The 22,643-nt window shown below is 42.8% G+C and overlaps 1 protein-coding gene across 2 annotated transcripts in view; it reads left to right on the top strand.

Annotated features, from left to right (window-relative positions):
• The first annotated feature begins 2,259 nt into the window (after positions 1-2,259).
• Positions 2,260-22,643, top strand: part of pcdh10a (protocadherin 10a) — a 42,278-nt gene continuing 21,894 nt past the window's right edge. The window contains exons 1-4 of one of the 2 annotated variants that reach the window (XM_067994286.1): positions 2,260-5,236; positions 6,144-6,202; positions 6,318-6,424; positions 17,459-17,583. In XM_067994286.1, coding sequence (XP_067850387.1) covers positions 2,756-5,236; positions 6,144-6,202; positions 6,318-6,424; positions 17,459-17,553 — 2,742 coding nt within the window. In that variant the 5' untranslated portion in view covers positions 2,260-2,755 and the 3' untranslated portion in view covers positions 17,554-17,583. The remainder of the gene's footprint in view (positions 5,237-6,143; positions 6,203-6,317; positions 6,425-17,458; positions 17,584-22,643) is intronic. The other variant, XM_067994277.1, reaches the window with a different exon arrangement.

The following is a 22,643-nucleotide window of genomic DNA, read 5'->3' on the forward strand; positions in this document are numbered from 1 at the left end:
GTGAATATATCCACAATTTAGACCATTGTGAAATGTTAGTCCAAATTTCGCATAGGATATCTTGTCTGCGTGTCTCTTCACAGCCTCACATTCCACACATCTAAAAATAAGTACGTGCTATTATTTAAGTCGCAGATAGGAGGCATGTATACCCAACAGATCGCGCCACATGCAGAGATTTCACCGTGTGTCTACCCCAGCGAGGACATGCTGATTCCAGCACTATCTTTTCCAATGAACTATTCCAGCTAATTCTAACAAGGGCAGTTGACAAGAACTCATTACGGGAGGTGGTTTTGATATACTCTGAGAATAAAAGTCAACTAGTATATATTCATTCAAAAAGAATATCAGCTAAAGAGCAATTGCAGTTGGCTTTATATATACACACACAAAAAAGGAAGATTCATTTTAGGATCAAGATGTCCAGCCTTTATTTCCGACTGTGTCTGTAAAAGGAACCACGAAGCACGTATTGATTAGACGGGTGCATTAATATTCTGATAGACCATAATCTACTTTTTATTGATCAAACCTTTCTTTTATAAACTGCCCCAGCTCTCCGCATCTCATACGTGAGACGGAAATGAAATTAGCTATTCGCGCCTACGGAGCCCTTTCCTCCCCCTCCCAACCGCCACTGTTCGGCTGTGCGAGTAAAAAGCCGCAGAAATCGGTCTCTTTCGTCTGCGGAAATAACACAAATGCCCAGAAAGAGCTTATGCTTTCTGCAAAATCAATGTACACCCCTGGGAAAATACCTCTTAATTTATCTATCTATCTATCTATCTATCAATCAGTCATATATATATATTGTGCAAAACGCTGCCCAGGCGCTCTCAGAAAGGAGCCCAATCTCTCCCCGTGCTCACATTTAACCCTCATGCTATCTGACTGCAGGAGACAGCCGTCATATTCTACTCTGCTGACATCGGAATAGGCTTGAAGCATTTTTACACGGCAAAGGCACAAGTCCCAACAACGAGCGCAATTAGGGAGTATTTAGTTTAAGTCGCATTACATCGGTGGTATTACTGTTTATTGATACCGGTTTATATTTTTAAAAAAAATCTTGATCCTACCAGAAGCTTTAGGATACATATCTGGTACAAAGCGGAGTGCTGATTGTAAGGTGGCAAATATCGTATGAATATCCTAGCTTCGTTTCTCGGAGTATAACATTTTATTTTGTGCATTTTCGGTGTCAATATTAAACCCTTTCCTACCTCAATCATAACATAGTCGACGTGCGATACAAGATTGTGGAGATGAACCGAACAAATCAGCACCCCCCCCCCCCCCCCCGTCCCCCGCGATGAGAAAATCAACTGTTTTAGCTGCGAGCAACACTCAGGCCATTTGCCCCGTGCTTACAGATCTCTGCTGTAATAACACGAACTCCCTGCTAATACCAACAGAATCAGTCGGCTCAACAGAGACCGTCCGTTAGTGACGCCCCCACAACATGTGGCACGTGTCACAGAGGCAAAGACCCTGATTAACTGGAGCCCTCCAGAAAATACCGATACAGCCAGGGGTGTAAGCAAAAAACAAACCAAAGGATACGTTTGGATAAATGACTGACATTTCGCAAAATAATGTAATAGAAAGCGATGTAGCGCTTTGTAATAGTGTAGAGTGGTATTGTCTGTACTAAATAGCAATCTGGACTGGCGGTGAGGGATTACTTTTGGGAGAGATGCCAAAAAGTCGAAGTGCCTCCTCCTTAATAAAATGCAAGATGGTAAGTATCTGCATATCTGTTGAGATTTGTTTTGATTACATATTTAATACTCGCCTACATCATTATAGGGACTCTGTAGAAAGATGAGATTTTTTAAAATCAGAAACTGTGAAACAAGCAGAATTGCTTTGGAAAAACACACACACACAGCCAGTATACCAAGAAGTACATTTAGCGCAGAGGGTGGTAAAACCATAGCAAAAGGAGTGTCCCTTTGTATATGTGCTGTGATCTGATCTGATTAGTACAGGCACCTGTGCGAGTGCAGCCCATTAACCCTTTAGGCAAGTCCGCGGACTGGGACGGGTCTGTACGGCAGGCGAATGAGCCGACCCCGCCCACTCTGCCGCCGATTGGTCGGAAGGGACCTGACGCACAGCCCCTCGTTTCCCCGGTGCTCGCCAATAGCGGCGGAGCGCTCAAGGTGCCCAGGGCGGCCATTGGTTGGCGCAAAGAGGGCGCTACGCAAAAACAGAGAGCTGAGCCCAGAGAGCTCCAATCTGTCAGTAGAGAGAACGGCAACCAGGAGCTGGGGATTGCAACGTGAGAGAGAGAGAGAGAGGGAGGGGGAAAAGCAAACAGTAAGAGGCACTAAAAGAAAAAGAGGGAAGAGAGAGAGAGAGAGGGAGATACAAAAAACCCAGTGAGATCCAGATTAGGGAGCCTGAACAACAGAAAGTGTTTTGATGATAAACTCTAGACCCCAATTGCCGTGTTTACACCGAGGATATGAAAAAGGGTTTGATGTGAAACCAAAGCCCCGGGGAATCTCTCTATCCAGGCCACTACAGAATAGTGTGAGATCAAACGATCATTTCACTCATTAGAAAAAAAAAGTTCAGCTGCGGGTGCGATGAGGCTGCTTCACGCAACTGGCGTTTGCGGACAGATGTGATGGAAAAATCAAAGCAGGAGAGAGCGCGAAGTTAATAATAATTAATATTTTTTTTAACAAAAAAGAAACACCACCCTGAACTTAAAAAGGGTCGCGATTTGGTTTGGGCTGTGGAGATGAGCGTCTTATTTTTGCTGGTTTGCATCTTGGTCGACCGTGTTGCCTGCCAGATCCGCTATTCGGTGCCCGAGGAGCAGGAGCATGGGACGTTCGTGGGGAATATCGCCGAGGATTTGGGATTGGACGTGACGAAACTTGCCGCCCGCAGGTTTCAGACGGTGCCGAGCTCCAGGTCTCCCCACCTGGAGGTGAACCTGGAGAACGGGGTGCTGTTCGTCAACGAGAAAATCGACCGGGAGCAGATCTGCAAACAGAGCCCGACCTGCCTGCTGCACCTCGAGGTTTTCCTGGAGAACCCGCTGGAACTTTTCCGCGTGGAGATCGAGATCGTGGATATTAACGACAACCCGCCGAGTTTCCCGGAGGCGGACATCACGGTGGAGATCTCGGAGAGCGCCTCTGCCGGCACCCGCCTGCCGCTGGAGAGCGCCTTCGATCCGGACGTGGGCAGCAACTCGCTCCGCACTTACGAGATCACCCCAAACAGTTACTTTTACCTCGACGTGCAGACCCAGGGAGACGGCAACAAGTTCGCCGAGCTGGTGCTGGAGAAAGCCCTGGACCGGGAGCAGCAGGCGGTCCACCGGTACGTGCTGACGGCCGTGGACGGGGGGCTGCCCCAGCGGACGGGCACTGCTCTGCTCACCATCAAGGTGCTGGACTCCAACGACAACGTGCCCGTCTTCGAGCAGTCCGTCTACACGGTGAGCCTGCCGGAGAACGCGCCCGTGGGCACCCTAGTCATCCAGCTCAACGCCACCGACCGGGACGAGGGCAAAAACGGCGAGGTGGTGTACTCCTTCAGCAACCACGTCTCGCCCAGGGTGAAGGAGCTGTTCAGCATCGAGCCCAGGACGGGTTGGATCGAGGTGAAAGGGGTCATCGATTACGAGGAGAGCAGCCTCTACCAAATCTACGTGCAGGCGAAAGATCTGGGGCCCAACGCGGTGCCGGCTCACTGCAAAGTGCTGGTGAAAGTTACCGACTTGAACGACAACGCCCCGGAGATCAGTTTCAGCACCGTGTCCGACTCGGTGAACGAGAGCGCAGCCCCGGGCACCGTGGTCGCCTTGCTCAGTGTCACCGACCGCGACTCGGGCGAGAACGGGCGGCTCCAGTGCGAGATCCTGGGACAGGTCCCCTTTAAGCTCAAGTCGTCCTTCAAGAATTACTACACCATCTTGACGGATGGGCCACTGGACAGAGAGACCACCGACTCCTACACAATCACCATCATGGCGAAGGACATGGGGTCGCCCCCTCTGGCCTCCAGCAAGTCCATCAAGGTCCAAGTGGCCGACGAGAACGACAATGCGCCCCGCTTCTCCCAACCTTCCTACGACGTCTATGTTACCGAGAACAACGTTCCCGGGGCTTATATTTTCGCAGTGACTGCTGTGGACCCCGATGTAGGGCAGAATGCCTACATCTCTTACTCCATATTGGAGTGCGATATTCAGGGGATGTCAGTTTTTACCTATGTCTCCATAAACTCCGAGAATGGCTACCTGTACGCCTTGCGCTCTTTCGATTACGAGCAGCTCAAGGAGTTCAGTTTCACCGTCCAGGCCAGGGACGCAGGGAGCCCTCCCCTAGCCAGCAATACCACCATCAACATCATCATCATGGACCAAAACGACAACGCGCCCTCCATCGTGTCGCCCGTGTCCAGGAACGGCAGTGCCAAAGAAATCGTGCCCCGCTCAGCTGACCCGGGCTACCTGGTCGCCAGGTTGGTGGCCGTAGACGCGGATGATGGGGACAACGCTCGGCTCACCTATTACATCGCCAAGGGGAATGAGCTGGGACTGTTCAGGATGGACTGGAGGAGCGGGGAGCTCAAGACGGTCAGGAGGTTGTCCACCAACAAAAAAGACCCCAGCGCCCCTTACGAGCTCCTGATCGAGGTGAGGGACCATGGGCAACCACCTCTGTCGGCCACCGCCACCATCCTTGTGATGGCCGTGGACAGCGCCGTGGATCGCCAGGGAGAACGGGGCAACAGAGCCGGGAATCCAAAGGAGAACTCGTTGGATCTGACCCTCATCTTGATCATCGCCCTGGGCTCGGTGTCCTTCGTTTTCCTCCTGGCCATGATTGTGCTGGCAATCCGGTGCCAGAAGGATAAGAAGCTGAACATCTACAGCTGCCTGGCCAGCGAATGTTGCGCCTGCTGCAGGCAAGCGAGGAACAGGAAGAAGAAGCTCAGTAAATCGGACATCATGCTGGTGCAGACCACCAACGCCAACGCAGCTCAGGTCTCGGTTGAGGAAGGGGGCTTTGGCCACCACAGCCAGAATTATTGTTACCAAGTTTGCCTGACCCCGGAATCGGCCAAAACAGATCTCATGTTCTTGAAACCGTGTAGCCCAACCAGGAGTACGGACGCTGACCACAATCCTTGCGGGGCCATCATAACTGGGTACACGGACCAGCAGCCCGACATCATTTCCAATGGGAGTATATTATCAAACGAGGTAAGATACTTCAACTGCGCCGAGAGGGATCTACATTTTCCCCTTGCCCACCTATTTTCTCTAATTTTGCTCATCTCAGTTTATCCTCACATTCCCTCATACCTTTCATATAATCCTTTACTTTAATTTCTCTGCCGCACATCTTTAACTCACGATCCTCTGCTGTTTCTCACTTGAAATCCATTTGAGATTATTTTCGGATGCACCTACATGCATTACCTTTAGAGCAACGAAGGGCATCATAATATGAAATGTCATTGTAAATGCAGCCAGATCGCACCGATAGACTACTATGATTTAAGTAAATAATCTTTGACTTCCAGCATAGATTGGAGAGTAAAACTGCTACGCAAGAACTCTTGTCTTTGCATGAGAAGAATGGCTTAACCCTTTATTATATCGACCAGAAAGAAGGGTAGTATTTTAGTTAATCCCCATTAACCATTTGAGTATTGACAGCGGTTTACACCCTGCAATACGGTGACATCGTTAAGAGCTCCAACAATCTGACGTATTGTGTCAAATGAAAGGATGTAAGGGTAACGCGCCATTCGCTAAACATTCTAAGGAGAAACATATCTAAAATACTGTCCCACTCTTCAACCTGCAAAAGCTACCCTGTGCCTTAAAATGTTAATCAATCTTGATCCTTTGCCAATTGGAGCTTTGAACTATCCTTCAATTCTGTAATTGTACAGTCATTACGAGGTCCAATGTCATATTAGTAACGGTAATTAAATTTCTCCATCACAGTGATGCCTTCAACTAAAACTGCGTGCGTTAGTCCGATTCTTTCCTTATGTTAGTACATATAGAACGGTAGTAATGGTGCAGTCGGTTCACGTTGCCTGCCTATTAAGTAACGATTGTTGACTTGATGATTTACTGAACAACTTTTCCTTTCCAGACAAAACACCAGCGGGCCGAACTCAGTTTTCTTGTGGACAGACCCCGTCGAGTTAACAGGTAGGCGACTCATTGAACTGGAGCGCTCGCCAGATTTCACTACTTGACAAGATAGAAGGGCCCTATTTGTGTTCAATATCGGGCGCTAACGTTGGCGATGCTTTTTTTCTTCCAGTTCTGCTTTCCAGGAAGCGGATATAGTGAGCTCGAAAGACAGTGGCCACGGTGACAGCGAGCAAGGGGACAGTGACCACGATGCCACCAACCGAGCCCACAACCCTGGTAAGTGCGATTAGTGATATTCCAACGTCTACCTCTCCCTTTTTTGCGGGTGGGGGGCGGGGGGTGTTGGTGATGCATAAATTGTGCATACCATTACATAAAACATAATAAACAAGTTCCTCGGCTTACTGTTTTTTTTAAATAGCGAGCTGTAGTATTTAATTCACGTTCCTTTGATTGTGTTGGTGCATCTCAGTAATTCACCAAACTGTTCGGATGTATGAATGAGTGGGCATATCAGCACAGTATGCACATGTGTTAGTATTGAATTAAGAATAACGTGCAGTTAACTCAGCAGCTCGAATTCACCCCGTGGTGCGTGTTTCATGCATATTACAGCTGAGTCAAAGACTGAAAGAATTGTGTGATGCACTATTCAGCTGGATGGAGGAAGGGGCGTGTTGTTATTTACTGCTCATCGCGTCGCGCCGAATCCCGGTTTCTTTGTAATGTATACTGATTACAAGCTGTCCTCGAAGAAACTCTTCTCAGTCTAATTTCCCTCTCCTTTTTTTCCTTGGGTTGCTTTCATCTAACCCGTCTACTGTTCATTATGGAAAACACGTTTGGTACTAACGGCCGCTCAATGGCCCCTTTATTTTTCCGCCGTTAATGAATATACAATCTTAATGAGTCCTCGAGGACTGGCATTCGTCTCCATCATTCCCCGTTTGTTGTTGGACGTGATGGAATTTGGAAAGAAGCGGTTGTCGCAGGGTCAGGGAATTCAAAAGTACACAAAGCAATGGGCTTTGCCAGATGTCCCACCTCAGCTCTTACTGGAGGGATTAAATAGTCTTATGTGTTACTGCTTCATATAGTTCCCAAAGCCATGCTTTGCAAATTTCCCAAACTCTGCGGATTGAATCGTCAAGGATTACGGGTCGTTTTTATTAAAAGTGCCTGTTTTGTATATCCTCCTGCTCCTCTTTCAAAATGGAGGGTTATTAAATACACCCACACCACAGAAGATGGCAGTAATGCAAAACTTAACAGACTCCTCAGGCCCTTAAGCACTACATTTCAGAGTGAAAATTATGTCTGAGGATAGAAAAAACTTCCCAAAACTTATATATGTGTGTCTTCTTGTGAGTGTGAAATAACGGTAAAAGCAGCAACAAAAAAGGAAATGTACAATATCATTGAATTTAGTCAGTGAACCACACGCTTATGTTTGCCATTCGCTAGATTTTAAACTGAGCAATCTTAAGAGTCACAACATTTTGAAAAGCTGTCAGTGATCCAGTTTGATTAACAAGTAATTCTGGAAATTAGACCAACATAGGCTGTAATCGGATTAAGGGTCTAGTCAATTATTCCATTTTTACCATGAGACAGTTTAGAATCATGCACATTTCGCTCGGAATAATTCCAAAGCTGCTTGTTTTAATGGCTTATCTATGTCACTGTTTCAACGCATTATATTTTGTGTAATGTTAAACAACTAGAGCAGATTTACATCACCCCCTTCAGCTAGGCAAACTAGCTAAATGGTACCGGGAATTGTATTGTACCGGTATATCCCGGTACCATTTAGTTTGCTTGTTTCAATACAGTCTCCCGTTCCGTTAGCTAATGTACAATATATTTCCCTGTAGCTTTAGATAACCTATTGCTTTGGTGCAAAAGTCCCCATCTAACTTCATGCAGTGTGTTTGGAATAATACAGTCCCCTGTGTCGGTAATAGTGCGTTTATCTGATGGGATTAAAAAACCCGCATCTCGAAAGTATCTTTAATGTCCTAGTCCTTCTTGATTCCTGGTGCTGTTATCTGGGATCATCTTACAGAAATACACGGGTGAAGATGACGAAAGCTGCCTGAATTATGTTAGGTGCGCTTAATTGAATTAGTGTTGGTGCCAAATCATCCCAGGAAGTACAATCGTTAGCATTTGCATTGCTGTTTTAAAGATACCTACGCAAAACGGACACCCACCCAAGGATGGAGAAATTAGGAGGGAGAACCAACAGCTTTGTCAAAGAGGTGGGCTTTGGGGGGATATTAAAGGAAGACTGAGTGGTGGCGGGGTTTAAGAAGGGAATTCCAAATCGTGGGATCTAAGCAGCCGAAGGCCCCGCTCCCAGTGGTTGGGAGAAAGGGGGGAGGGGCGATGCACGGGACAAGAGGCTGAAGTAAGTCTTAGTTACATCAGTACTTGCAATTTAGGTAGGCCAAATAACATAGCAGAAGTTAGTTTGTGGGCAAATTCAGAACTAATCTAACCTCCAACCTAAAATCTAATTAGTGTTAGTCAAACGAATTTGGGTGGTCTCCCCCAAGTTCCCAGTAGGCATGAGTCTGGAGTATGAAACAATTAATTCAGCACTATCTAGACACCCACTCATAGAAAGCCCTCTAGGATGGCTCATGTAAGAAAGGAAAATGGACCACGGCAGAACCTCTGATGCTGGGATATCTCACATTGGGTAGGGATACATTCCTAGAACAATTGCCAAATGAGGGTGTTGTACTGACACTGGGTGCCAAAATGAAAAATGCCAATTTTCCACCAGTAATATCGCTCAACTGATGGAAAACAAGAGAAGAGAGAGGTGATCTCATTGAAATATAAGATTCTGAGGGAGCTTTACAGGGTAGATGCTGAGAGGTTGTTTCCCCTGGCTGGAGAATCTAGAACTAGGGGGCATACTTGCAGGATAAGGGGTCGCCGATTTAAGACTGAGATGAGGAGGAATTTCTTCACTCAGAGGGTTGTGAATCTTTGGAATTCTCTACTCCAGAGGGCTGTGAATGCTGAGTGGTTGAGTATATTCAAGGCTGAGATAGATAGATTTTTGGACGCTAGGCGAATCCAGGGATATGGGGATCAGGCCGGAATGTGGAATTGAGGTCGAAGATTAGCCATGATCTTATTGAATGGCGGAGCAGGCTGGAAGGGCCTATGGCCTACTCCTGCTCCTATTTCTTATGTTCTAAAAATCATCCAGATAATTTAACACAAGCCCTTGACCCACCAACTCTCTGCCTGATACAACTGTATACCTTGTAACCAGAGATCATCTCCTACTTAAACACGAGGTACTAGAATTGTTCGATCTGGTTTAGCATGTTCAAGCACCGATACACAGTATAGGGAAGTGAAGGAATGCACATTTGGTTCCCTTTTTCCAATGATCCTCGATCTCAGCCACAGTGCCACGAGAGAGGAGTAAAATATGAGAATGGGTGTTTACCTCTTTGGTACGGAGTGAAAAGTTGCACCCGGGAAATCCCGAGAGCAGATCATCCATCAACCTTCTCGAACCCAGGATGTGCTTGTCTTGAGGGGGGTGGGGGTTGGGGCAAAACGAGAATTCGTGCCCCATCAAAAACCATGCCACAAAACATATCAGAATCAACTAATATCCCCCGATAAACGTTGGAAAAACGTCTTTGCTACTTATTCTTGTCATTGAAGAAAATGTACATACAGATGTTGGTGTTGCACTCCCTAAGATTGATATTCTTTGTTGAATTTCACGAAGAGACGGTGTTTCTCTGCAGTATTTTTTCAATGTGTAGTAGAATATATTACCAGTAGAACATAGATGGCATCACATGACTCCTGTTTTCTGTGTACACCATACATTGGGCAAGTAATTGAATAGCTTTTAAAGATGTTAACTTAAAATTGAAGGTAAATTGATGCATGAGTTGTAGAACGGCACTTATGATGCCCTCTTTCCCTGAGTGCCTACTTAGTTGTGACATTATCTCCATGAAATATAGGGGAAAATCATGGAGATTGGGTCATCAGGTGTGGTATGAAGTACAAATGAAGAGAAAACCTGAGAAACACTAGATCCCTGGAAGAAGAAACGTTGGCGCATGTTAAACTTATTTACAGCCGTAGCTCATCGTTGCTCTTTTTTCACTAACGTATTTTGGTGTCACCAGGTTTCAAAAGCTCATAATTGAAAGCAATGTTGCATTCTTCCAAAGTATTTAAAGCGAGTAGGGAAAATCCTGATAATAAGAGCATATATAGATAGATTTAGATTATAGCCAAAAACTTGAAGGGATTATTAATTTAAATATTGCAAAACACCAGGATGTAAGTCTCATGGGTTAAGTACAAAGTGAATTACGTCACACTTAGCTGCAAAAAAAAACAAAAGTGAACAGGTAGTGTGACATCTCCAAACTTTATTTGGTTTGAACAGCCTGTTTTGAGATGGAACGTAAGACATGAATAATAAACCAGGAAGCGTCGAGATGTGTCTGCTGACCAATTTAAGGAAATAGTCGAGGATGATTAATAAGTTCTCGTGTTCCCCGAAAACGAGGAACATGAAAATATGCAAACCCTACTTTACAACGGTGAAAAATGAACGAACGACTTATGGAAATAAGCAACGGAACAGACCCCGGGAACGTGCTCCTCATTCAAGGCTATTTGGAGGCATCCTCACAAGTCCGTGTCGACTCAATGCTCAGGACTCGGTAGAACAGGCAGACTCCGAAGCCCTTCGCCCGCTACGATTGCGTTTCAGCACACAAAAAAAAGGTGTTGATTTCTTTTAACAAATAGTGACCGTGGGCGTTTGTCAGCCTTACAAATTGCAGAGAAAAGGGCCGGGATTGCGAAAACGCCGAGCCACTGCCGATCGAATAGCAGCAGGCTTTTGCAGTGTAAACATTAGTCAACTTGGAACAGTTTTAGTAAATGTCATCATGCCCGTGTGATTGCATTTTAAATATCAACCCGAAACGTCGAAATGCTTTGTACTGTTTGAACAGCTCCGAAATAAAATCAAAATCAAACTGCAAGAGATTCCCCAATCGTAGCCGCGAAGACCCTACATGTCGACAGTCTTTTTTATTTCCCCTGTATAAAAAAAACCGCTGCTGGTGATCCCGTTTCCAGTTCACGTACGCAGTCTGCAACAGCTCACTGATCAGTAATTTGCTTTCAGACTTCTGCATAGCAATTACTGATGTAGGGCTGTGATCGAAGTCTTGCATTTGCATAGCACGAGCTTCTTTAATTTAACATTAAAAAAAGTCATTTTGAAGAGAGATGAATGCATGATAACAACCATGGCCTCCCTGCCTCTCCCCCCACCACACTCCTCGCCTCCTTATTTAACTGGCTGTTCACTCACACTTGTAGCGCCTCGAGTTAGTTAACAGGCGTAACGCCGATCAGATGAAGGGGATGGTGACGTTAAGGACTGGGTTGAGACCAGGGCTGCATTGCAAATATTGTGATCATTCTCTTGTATTTCGCATACCAGATTTCTCACATCAGAACTTCTGAGTGCTTTAATTGCCATTGGTCTAGTTGCTCCCTCACTGATCAACTGCAATGGGGCCAGGCCATATTGACAAAATCTTTCCTAACATGTTAGCTTACTAGTGTGAGGATTAGATTTGGAAGTTTTGCATGTCGTTTTGACATGCTTATATATATTTTGTATTGATTCCTTTTCTTAAATAACGTCACCCTTATCGTTGCCTCCTACCAACCTGACTGTTGAAGAGCGTGTCGTACAATCTCTCAATTCAAATTGAAACGTGAATGCTGCGCTGGTTTGATCCGTGTATGTAATATATGTGTGTGACATGCAAAAGCTGAAAGGGGCGCTATCTCTTTAAAAATGTCTGATGCAACTCTTTACAATTGTTTCATTTTTCAAATGGCCTATAGCTCCATAGATATTGGCAGGCGATTGTCTCATGGTTTGCCACCAATAAAGCCCATGTCAATTGAGCCGTTCTTTTGTCAGTGGAAGACCCACTAGGCTCCAACTGCATGTAAGAAAACACTGTTGTATTTACATAGACAAGTGCCTGCCAATAGAACATGCAGTAACAAGCACACGTCAATAGCATCTCGCTCCGTGACAAACAGAACCGAAGAGTGTTTCTCCATACAAATTAAATCAATTAGTCACATCGTTCCTCAGAATGAGAAATACTTCAAACTGACATGCTTCTGGTAATAATTGTAATAGCGAATAGTACTAATAATTACCAGCTTCTTGGGTGAAGTTAGCCAACTACCCAGATTTTAAAAAAAAGTTGGCTTAAAAGTAAAAGCCCATGGGATCTAAGGGAAAGGGGCTAGTTGGATCCAAAATTGGCTCAGTGGCAGGAAGCAAAGGGTAATGGTTGACGGGGAGGGGTTGCGACTGGAAGGCTGTTTCCAGTGGGCACCTGCAAGGCTCAGTAGTAGGCCCCTTGCTTTTTGTGATTATTTTAATGATTTGGACTTGAATGTGGAGGGCTTGATCAAGAAATTTGCAGATGATACAAAAATTGGCCATGTAGTTGATAGTGAGGAGGAAAGCTGTAGACTGCAGGAAGAAACAATGGACTGGTCAGGTGGGCAGAAAAGGGGCAAATGGAATTCAATTCAGAGAAGTGTGAGGTAATGCATTTGGAGAGTACACAATAAATGGGAGGATACTGAGAGGTGCAGAGGAACAAAGGGACCTTGGTGTGCTTGCCCACAGATCCCTGAAGGTAGCAGGACAGGTCAATAAGGTGGTTAAAAGGGCATATGGGATATTTTCCCTTATTAGCCAAGGCATAGAATATAAGAGCAGGGAGGTTATGCTAGAACTGTATAAAACATTGGTTAGGCCACAGCTTGAGTACTGCATACAGTTCTGGTCACCACATTACAGGAAAGATGTGATTGCACTAGAAAGGGTACAGAGGAGATTCACGAGGATGTTGCCAGGGTTGGAGAATTTTAGTTATGAGAAAAGATTGGATAAGCTGGGGTTGTTTTCTTTGGAACAAAAGAGGCTGAGGGGAGATTTAATTGAGGTATATAAAATTATGACGGGACTAGGTAGAGTGGATAGGGAGGACCTATTTCCCTCAGCAGAGGGGTCATTGACCAAGGGGCATAGATTTAAAGTAATAGGTAGAAGGATTAGAGGGGAGCTGAGGAGATTTTTTTCCACCCAGAGAGTGATAGGGGTCTCGAACTCACTGCCTGAAAGGGTGGTAGAGGCAAAAACCCTCAACTCATTTAAGAAGTACTTGAATGTGCACTTGAAGTGCCGTAACCTACAGGGCTATGGACCAAGTGCTGGAAAGTGGGATTAAGCTGAATAGCTCTTTTTCAGCAGGCACGGGCATGCTGGGCCGAATGGCCTCCTTTTGTGTTGTAACTTTCTATATATAGAATGGATGGAGTACTTTAAGCGGAAAGTAAATCATCCAGTGATAGCAGGTATTTGCCTCATAAACCCAAAGGAGGAGTGAGCTCTGTATAGCCTAATCATTTGTGATTTCTTTTTCCATAAACCATCTAGTCCCATTGTGATTCTCATATGCACCTCATGTTGACTGATTTTATGAGTTTATTTAAGTTTTTCTTAAAAGACATAATGGCTTTATTCTGTGGGGATCGCCCATCACACAGAGCTGTTGCATGTCCTGTGATAGAGTTGTTGTACTGTGATACATTCATGCAGAATGTGGTGACTTTTACGTGCAGATAGGCTGGCAGGTGTAGATAGCACAGAATAGCAAACAGCAGCGAGCAAGGTGTTTTATAATAGTAATTTTCAAGAAATGGATCTTGTGGAAAAGATTCAATAATAAATCAGTGCAAGGAAGTTGGTATAATATCCCACTCTGTGCATTATTTGACACATCAAACATTTTTGGTTTCAGAATTAGATTCCTGCAGATAATTATCAATATTCATTATGAATGTACGGTATAAAGTAATATAATCTCAAAGAGTTGGCTAACTACATTTTTCTTCCTTAAGAATGTGATAGTTCATATTTTGAAAAGTTTTCTTAATTTTAATATATGAAACGATCGTAATTTCAATTGATTTTAAAATATCCATGTTTTGTTGCTGGCGTGTAGATTTATGTGCCTATTTGTTTCTCGTTAAAGCACTGCACTTTATTTCATTGCTTGAATACACATCCCTTAAATACAAATAGGCCTCCACTAGTTTTAATAGCCAGGGGGAGCTCAGTGACAACGAAATCAGGTTTCATATAATAATCTCAATACCTTTGCCTTTTATCCCTTAAGACTTCTTTGCTTTGTATCTGTCTTCATTCTTTTCGATTATAGTTTTCCCCTTTCTCCTGCTTTATTTTTCTTTTCTTCTGCAGTGGAGGCACTTAGTGAACAAATATGCTTTGAATAGAAGCAAGCTGTTCTAGTGGCAGTCTACAGTGCAGCTTGCTGAGACAAATTGTGCCACGATCTCATTCATTATTACTAAATTGATAATATCATACCAGTCCATTCCATGTAGCTAAATAAATGTTCTAATCGGCCAATCCATCTTGCTGAGCTAATGATGCCATACTGGATCTCTCTTTGAATTTGCTTTGATTGGTATGCTGATTGCATCGTAACAAAGCTTTCTTTTTAAAAGTATAAATGTACAATACTCAATATGAAAGGAAAGAATTTTTTTTAAAAATCATAATTTTGGCTGCTTCTGAAATAGATTTTTTTCAAACTGGAATTTGAAAATTATATTGATCTATCAGGTCACCAAACTATATGCATTTGGATGAGGTAATATAAGTGTTATCAGTCTTAGTTACAGAGAGAATGGTACATAGAAAATGGATAGGACCACTGTAATACACATTTTTCTTCAAACTTTGAGTTGATTTGGGTTTTGAATGTCCAGTGTTCAAATGTTTTTGTGAAGCCAAATGTGAACCCTGTATACATTGTTATTTTAAGCTGCATTCCTTGGATCAAACAGGAGTGACTTTATCAAGCACTACCAGAAGCCAAATAGAAGCACTACTGTCAGGATGTACCCTGCTGCTCTCCCATTACATTACTAGGCAACAGATGCATAATTCACTAGGATTCATATACCTACCATTAGATTGCCAGTTGCCAGGTACTTTAGGTACTTTTTGCCATAAGCAAGCATCAGTCACTGACTGGCCATCCACTTCTATTGAAGTAAAATGCACAGCAGGATATGCAGAGTGGCTGAATACATGATTAGAGGGAATGCTTTTCCTCTGTACATGGGTACTGCCATTTTGTAACAGGACAGTCCACCCTGAACACAAAATGGTCCAAACTAGATGAAATTATGATATTGCCAAAATAACCTACAAAATACTTTTAATTAGGTCATCTTAGGTATATATTTCTCCTAGAGCAGAATTATTCTTCTCGTCTCCTAGAGCTGAACTATTACCCATACATCAGTGACTTTTGACATTATAACTGCTTAGAAAATCTCCCCGATTGGATTGCTGTGGACTTGGCTTCGCTTCTTACAGATCTCACCAAAAAAAAATCATCTGTTTAATATACTCCGGATGATGAATTTTGTGTAAAACATTTAACCCCGTGATCATATTCTATGAAATATGGTACTCAGCAAGCTACATAGTATCACTTTCAGCCCTTTCCTTGCAGCATATACTCCAGCTATTTCCCCAGCCAATTTCCCTTCTGTCACACAGATTTTTGACCCTTATCTCTCTGCTTGATAAACAACTTATAAGTCACAAGAAAAGTGTAAAATTTATCGTTGAGAGGGCATAGTCCAGTAACAGAAACTCTTAGATCTGTGCAGAGTTGCCTGCTGTCGTCTTCGTTCTGTTTTTGTTTGCTTTGCGCTCGTCAGCCATATGGTGGTGAGGCTCAGTTTTCATGGCTTCATTTCTGTGTTAACGTTTTTACTCAGTGCCATTGCCCTTTTTTGGTGACACGACGGTGATATCTGAAACAAGCTTGTAAGAGGAGTAAGTGTTTTACCTGCTTCTGTAGGCACGGACTTCATTTTTTATTGTGCTTGATAAATCTCCTCAGTAGAAGTCCCAGAGGAGAGAAGAGGCAGGTTGTAAATAGAGAGCTAGGTTTAATTACATGGCTCTAGGCGCTTCAGTAGCACGAGCACTGGTGGCTTGGCGACAGGTCCATTTTAGCTGGTATGAAATTATATTACATACATCTGTTCATTTCCTATACTTGTACTAACTCGCAATTTGACAGACAAAATGGATCAATTTTATGATCACCCGAGATGTGATCACTTTTGTTCTAAGGCGAACCTTTTGTAGGTAATTGAATCTTATTAGATAATTTCATTTTTGAAAATGGAGACTCCCTGTTCAATTTGAAATCTCATTTTGTTTGTTTTGGAATATCTCCGAATGGTAAGTGCTGATCACATTGGCAATAGGAGGACCACTTTTGAGGAGATACTGACTTCATTTTTTAAAACATTAAAATATCTTTGATGTGGCTTGCACTTGTCACTCATTTGCCACTAGTGGTTAAAGTGCTTCAGAGCAGTTTGTAAGCAGACGTGGCTTTATAATCTTAGCAAGCTGCATTTTCTTTAGACTTGAAATATTGGAAATCTATCTCACTTTAACCTCGGCTTACAACCTGCCACTACAGAGGGGAAATGTACAGCGGGATATTCAAAATGGCAGGATACACGTGCAGATGGATGTTTCATGCCTCTATACTTGGCTGCTATCATTTTGTAAATGGACAGTCCAACTTGAACACCAAGTAGTCTGAACTGAGCAAGATTTTGGCATTTGCAAAAATGCACAAAATTTTCTTAATTAGGTCACTTAATTTTACTTCTCTTAGAGTAAAATTATTTTCCTATGTTCTCCTACAAGTTAGTACATTTTGTCATCACAACTGCTTGCATATCACTACAGTGCTCTTGCACTGTCAGACACAATAATTCCTCTTGTAAAGTTCCCTCAATGATGCCATCAACAGGGACTTTTTAAATATAAATATGCAAAAAAAATTAGAAATGCGCAAAAGTAACCAGAAAAATTGTTAAATTGGTTCATAATCTTTTCAACTGTTAAATCTTTTTTTTAATTGCCTTGATAGTGAGACTTATTCTTTAAGACTGACATTTTCTTTGTCATGTCAGTCTTCTTATTGTTATGCACATTAAGGTTTGACCTTAATGGACATTGATTAGTGAATTCCACTGTGATTTTAACATGTAAAGTGCTCCCAATAATAAGCTGCCCCCAGTTATTTAAAATGTTCTTTCCATTTTTTTCCTGTCTTTCTCCCCTTGCAGGCCGTTCACCGAGATGCATCCTCCTCCAGCTGGGGGAGAGCAGGACGGTCCAGGATGCAGACTTCTCCACGACTGCTGTCAATGCAGCTCTGTGAGCGGCTGGCAGGAGGTGCGATTTGAGCAGGGTGCGTTGGACAATGACAGTTCTCTCTCTTTCCCCTCCCTCCACACTCCCTCCCCGAGAATGGAATCCCTCACTTCCACATAGCGCTTCCTCTAGGGGTCTGGTTGAGAACTGATGAAGCTCAACCAACTGATTTCGAGTGACAGGCAGCCCTGGGACTCAAACATATGAAGTTCTGGTTGGGAATGAAGCATGAAACTGCTTGTGTTGCCTTGATTGCCCTCGGTATCTTTTTAGGGATAGGACTTAAGCGAAAAGATCGCTTACCATTTCACAGTGGAACCCTCTTAAGATCAATTTTTATATGCCAAAGGGAAAAAATCTCAAAAGGAATGATTAACCTAAATATGAGATTGCAGGAGAATCTTTCCCACAGCAATTGTATTGCTAGCATGTAAAATGAAACTCTGAAGGAATATTGTCGGATTATAATTTGGTTTGTAAACACAAGCATATCAAACAATATCATCAGTGAGGCAGTGACATCATGTGCTACCAATTGCATCTTTCTTCACCCTTTTTATCTTTTAGGCTGTCCCCTTCCGATTTTCTCTCATCCCCTCCTATTGATTGACCCATGCCAGGGTGTTGCACTGGCACTGGCCGTCATCTGGTACCTCATCACACTGGCTATTCTTTGTGTGAGCCTCAATTTTAAATACCAGGAAACTATTTGAGTTTGGGGGTGTATCACAGCTGAGCCTGCTCATATTATCACCCAAAATATCACACAAACATACCATATCACTGTTACTCAATAGCAATCAAAAGCAGGAAGCTTGGCTGAATTTTTTTTAACTTCCTTAGCTCAGCTTTGCTGAGGCCAATTGGGTGTCTGTATTGCCGTTCTGGTTGAGATCATCTCGCCCAGCAGTGACCAGGAATCGAGCCTGGTACCTTCCTAGTCTGTGTGGCTGATTTCCACATAGGGCAGCAAATTTAGCAACTTAGCGACCAGGGAATCAACTTTATTTTTTGGAGACTTTTGTGTTCCTTAAAGTAAGGGATGTTTGTGCTTGGGAATGGAACATTTCAATTTTGGGCACTCTGTATCGGGTACTCCCAAATGAAGTTCGGCATAGTTAGATACAGAGTAAAACACCCTTTAGTCTGCACCAACAGTCACATTAGCTCCAACTCTGGAAAGGCAACCATTCTTCACCAATGCAATGTTTTTTCATTTTCCGCCTCAGACATCCTTTGGTTTCTCTGAGTAAGATTGCCAAATTAGGGCAGCTTTGTTCTGTGGGTCCATGCCCACTAGGAAATGGCTGAGAATGCTTAAAAAAAATAATTTCACACAGAGCCAGTAGACAGAGGAGAGTTTCACCTTATTGGTCTGTGCTGGATTTGAGCCCAGGTATCAGAGGTGAAGGGCCTGTGTCTAATACATTGCATTATCCAATTCCTTTTTTTATCTTCAGCTACGAACAGAAGAAAAAATAGTAGTGCTAATGATGTCCAGGTTGTTCCATTTCAGGAAGAATGGCCATCGTGGTAGATGTTTCTGAGTGAGTTGTTCCAAGAACTTCAATCTGTTGCTTGAAATTCCAAGTGGCAACAAAAGCTCTTAGTTTTTCTTTAAGTTGATAAATCAACCTTTGTTAAAGTAAAAAAAAAGAAAAATTACAATTAGTCATTGGATGGATAGTGAACAGTGTTATTTTCATTGTTAAAATATACTTAAAACACAATATGGGGTTGAGTTGACTGCTTTTCATTGGTATTATGCAACTTCAATAAATATCTGGAGACTTTTGTTGTAGTATTAAAATAAAAGACATTTTGGTGCAGAACCATTTCTGTAACCAGATGCTATTAGTTCCTTTAGGAATTACAGTGCTATAACAAAGGATGTTATAGACATCTAGTAGCAGTTAAAGCTGTGATCATCAAACAATGAATGTATTGAAAGTTCAATGTAAGACTCCCTCTTCAGATCTTTTAATGGATGTACTGCATAGTATGTGTGGACTTTAGAGAAATGCAACATTTTAATGCTCAAGAATCTGGAACATTTAAAGCAAAATTAAATCAAAAGTCAATGTATATGGTGCCATGCGGATTTAAAGAATAAAATTATTATCCTTCTAAGTGAAAAGGTCACACCCTAGTATTGCTGTTTCATGAAAAGTAAGGGTCAGATTTTCCACTCATTCATAGTCAATTGCTTTTTTATGTGATTTCCGTCATGGTGTAACAAATGAGTGAAAACTGTCAATTTTGAGTTGGAACATTTTTGAAATACAGGCAGCATAACTTGAGAGCAAATTCTACTTAAGAGCAAGGTTATTGCATGCACAGATTTTCCCCCCTTTTCGCTTCTGTTGGACTAAATTCTTGATAAAGGAAAAAGTATCTGCGTCAAGGCCTCACAAGGCCATACTTGAAAGAGATGGTGAATATTGGGTTGAATCTATAATATATTAAAGATCTTATGTCTGTGTGCAATTCCTTTTCTATTATAAATTTCTCTGTTCACATTTGTAATGGTAACTGCCTCTGTAAACTTTTTATGCTGTAGTTGCACCTCCTCCCCTATGGAGGCACTGCAGCACCACCACTGACGGGAGGGTGTAATTTGAGTGACAAGTTTACGCAGCCAGTTTCCATTACAAATATATACATCGGAATTTATAATAAAAATAAGGACTGAATGTATAACTTTAAAATGGGGACTGAATGATGTCTGTATGCCCTGTTACAATTATAACCCTGCTTCATATGAGAAACTACAGTTGGTCTTGATTTTCCGTGCGCAGGGTGACAGGAGATTAACTGGTATTTTCATTCTAAAGTACCGAAAAGGAATAGTAAATAGGGTAAATGTTTTTAATGTAAAGTGCCCAAAGGGTATGGTAAATGTTGAGTTAAATAATTTTGGTACAAAGTACGATATAGATGCAAGGCACCAAAAGGAGGAAGTAACTACAGGATTAAATGTTTGAGGATTAAGGAAAAGGGTAATTGTAGATGTGCATACTTTAATGTAAAGGACTTGAGATGTGATCTTGATGGCCTGACATTAAAGTATTCCGCAGACTTATTTTTTAAATGCTTTCTTTTCTTTCACTGAAAACCTTTGTAGAAGACTTCTCTTTGGAGCTTGGAAGGATGACATTTCAGTGAAAAGGATGCAGGCAGTAGGCTCACTATAGACCATGTCTACCAGCTACCAATAATTTGAGTGTGGTTGGATTGTTTACAAATTAATCAACACTCATCTTTTTATTCTTCACATAGTCCATAGCAACAAACATTTAACACAGATTGCATTAAAAATGCTCTAACTGGTATTCAACAAGATCAATTATGTTCTGGTCTGTGCTGGCTAGTGGATATGCTCTCCAAGGATTCCCACTGTATGCCTTATGTAATAAGAGCATTTCTGCTTCACTGAACTGGTGAACTTGTGTGACTGAAAGAGAAACCCTTCAGCCAAGGACCTTTGTGTAAAGAAAGAAGTGTTTAAGAAAGTAAGGATTTGTCAAGCAGTGGGCGAGTTATCTCTTAGTTACCAATAGTTGCTATTGTATATCTCCTGGTGACTGGACTAAGCATGGGATATTTGTATGTGCCCTTGTGCCTAAGACAAGACATGAACCAGAGAAACCTAATGAAGAGGAGGGTAGGGGGAAATATAACATAGATTTTTAAAAAGTGAGGAAAAATAAGAATGTTCAACACAAAAGGGGTAAGTACGTATTTTTTTCAAGTACCCATGCATTTACTTCCTCCCTTTACAGCAAGCGTCCCTTATGTTTTGTGAGTGTTTAGCAGAAGTCCACCCCAGTGATTGAGGGTAATCTTGCACATTTTTGTGCTTCCTTTTTGTCAAGTCTAAAGCTGTTAAGTTAATAAAGTTTGCTTTTACTTTTAAAGCTTACTGTGCTGTGTTCTGAATGATGTACTTAAAGAAAATAGATTAACAGAAATTTGAAGAAAATATATATCGACAGTAGGAGTCAGAGTCCCTAATAGGACTAGTTCCTGTTAAAAGTTTAATTTGGGGGCTCTTTTGATGATTCACTGTGTAAATGCACCATGTGGTGTGGTATTTGTTCACACAGACCCAGATGGTCTCAAGTTTGATTCCTTGATTGTGTTGAGTTAGTTGGCCTCACCTATGGCGTGAGTTGGGATGCTACAACTCACTTCAGTGTCTAGGGCCACACAAGTTGATGGCTACCTCCAGCCAATGTGGTACTGAGCCATGTACAGGTCTGATGCCTGAACATCAGACCTCAGTGCATAACACACTGACCATCAGAGCATAAATCATACAGCAGACCCCATTTAATAGCAAGTGTTAGCTGATCTCAGCTGGTGTAGTTATAAGAGTGCTACAATTGGCCTCAGTGCTCCTGGGCTAGGAAGAGGTGAAAAATCAGCCAAGGTTTTCACTTCTGATCACTACCCATTGACCCTGCTGGGAAGTGCACATGTGTGGACATTAGGTGAGGACAGGATTGATGTTTCATAGTTGAACGATCTACAATATTCATTTCTCATGGAGAATGGACACTTGTGTGAGGTAAAGGTTTGCTGCTGGCACCCATTCAACCACAACTCAACATGAGTAACTACCTTCAGGAAAGGAGGGGACAAATTGGTGTAGGGGTTTAGCCAGTTGAATTAGATACCAGAGAACTGCCAGTACCGGGAGATAATACCCCAACATGAATTATCATCTTCAGGCAAGAGGAAGAAAATTGTGGAGGGAGACCAAATTTTGGTGATAAATCCCATTAGATTTAGAAGGATTCAGCAGTTTAATTTGGAATAGCCTCTGCTGCCTCATTCAAGTAGCTGTTCTTCATCTATGAACCTGGACAGTGTTGGTAAGCCACTTGACCGTGGGGACATTATCGTCAAGCTCAGTCATGAGTTCACCTAATGTCAACATATACAAACACACACACTTTCCCAGCAGAGGTCATTGGATAGTAACCAGAAGTGGGAGTTCTGGTTGACTTTTACTCTTTGTACCACATGCGTGCTAAGCCCATCTACAGTGTCCCAACTGCCATATTGGCACAGGTGAACCAGCTCAGCAACCGA

Source organism: Heptranchias perlo, chromosome 1, assembly GCF_035084215.1.
Source record: "Heptranchias perlo isolate sHepPer1 chromosome 1, sHepPer1.hap1, whole genome shotgun sequence".
In the NCBI taxonomy this organism is placed as follows: Eukaryota; Metazoa; Chordata; class Chondrichthyes; order Hexanchiformes; family Hexanchidae; genus Heptranchias; species Heptranchias perlo.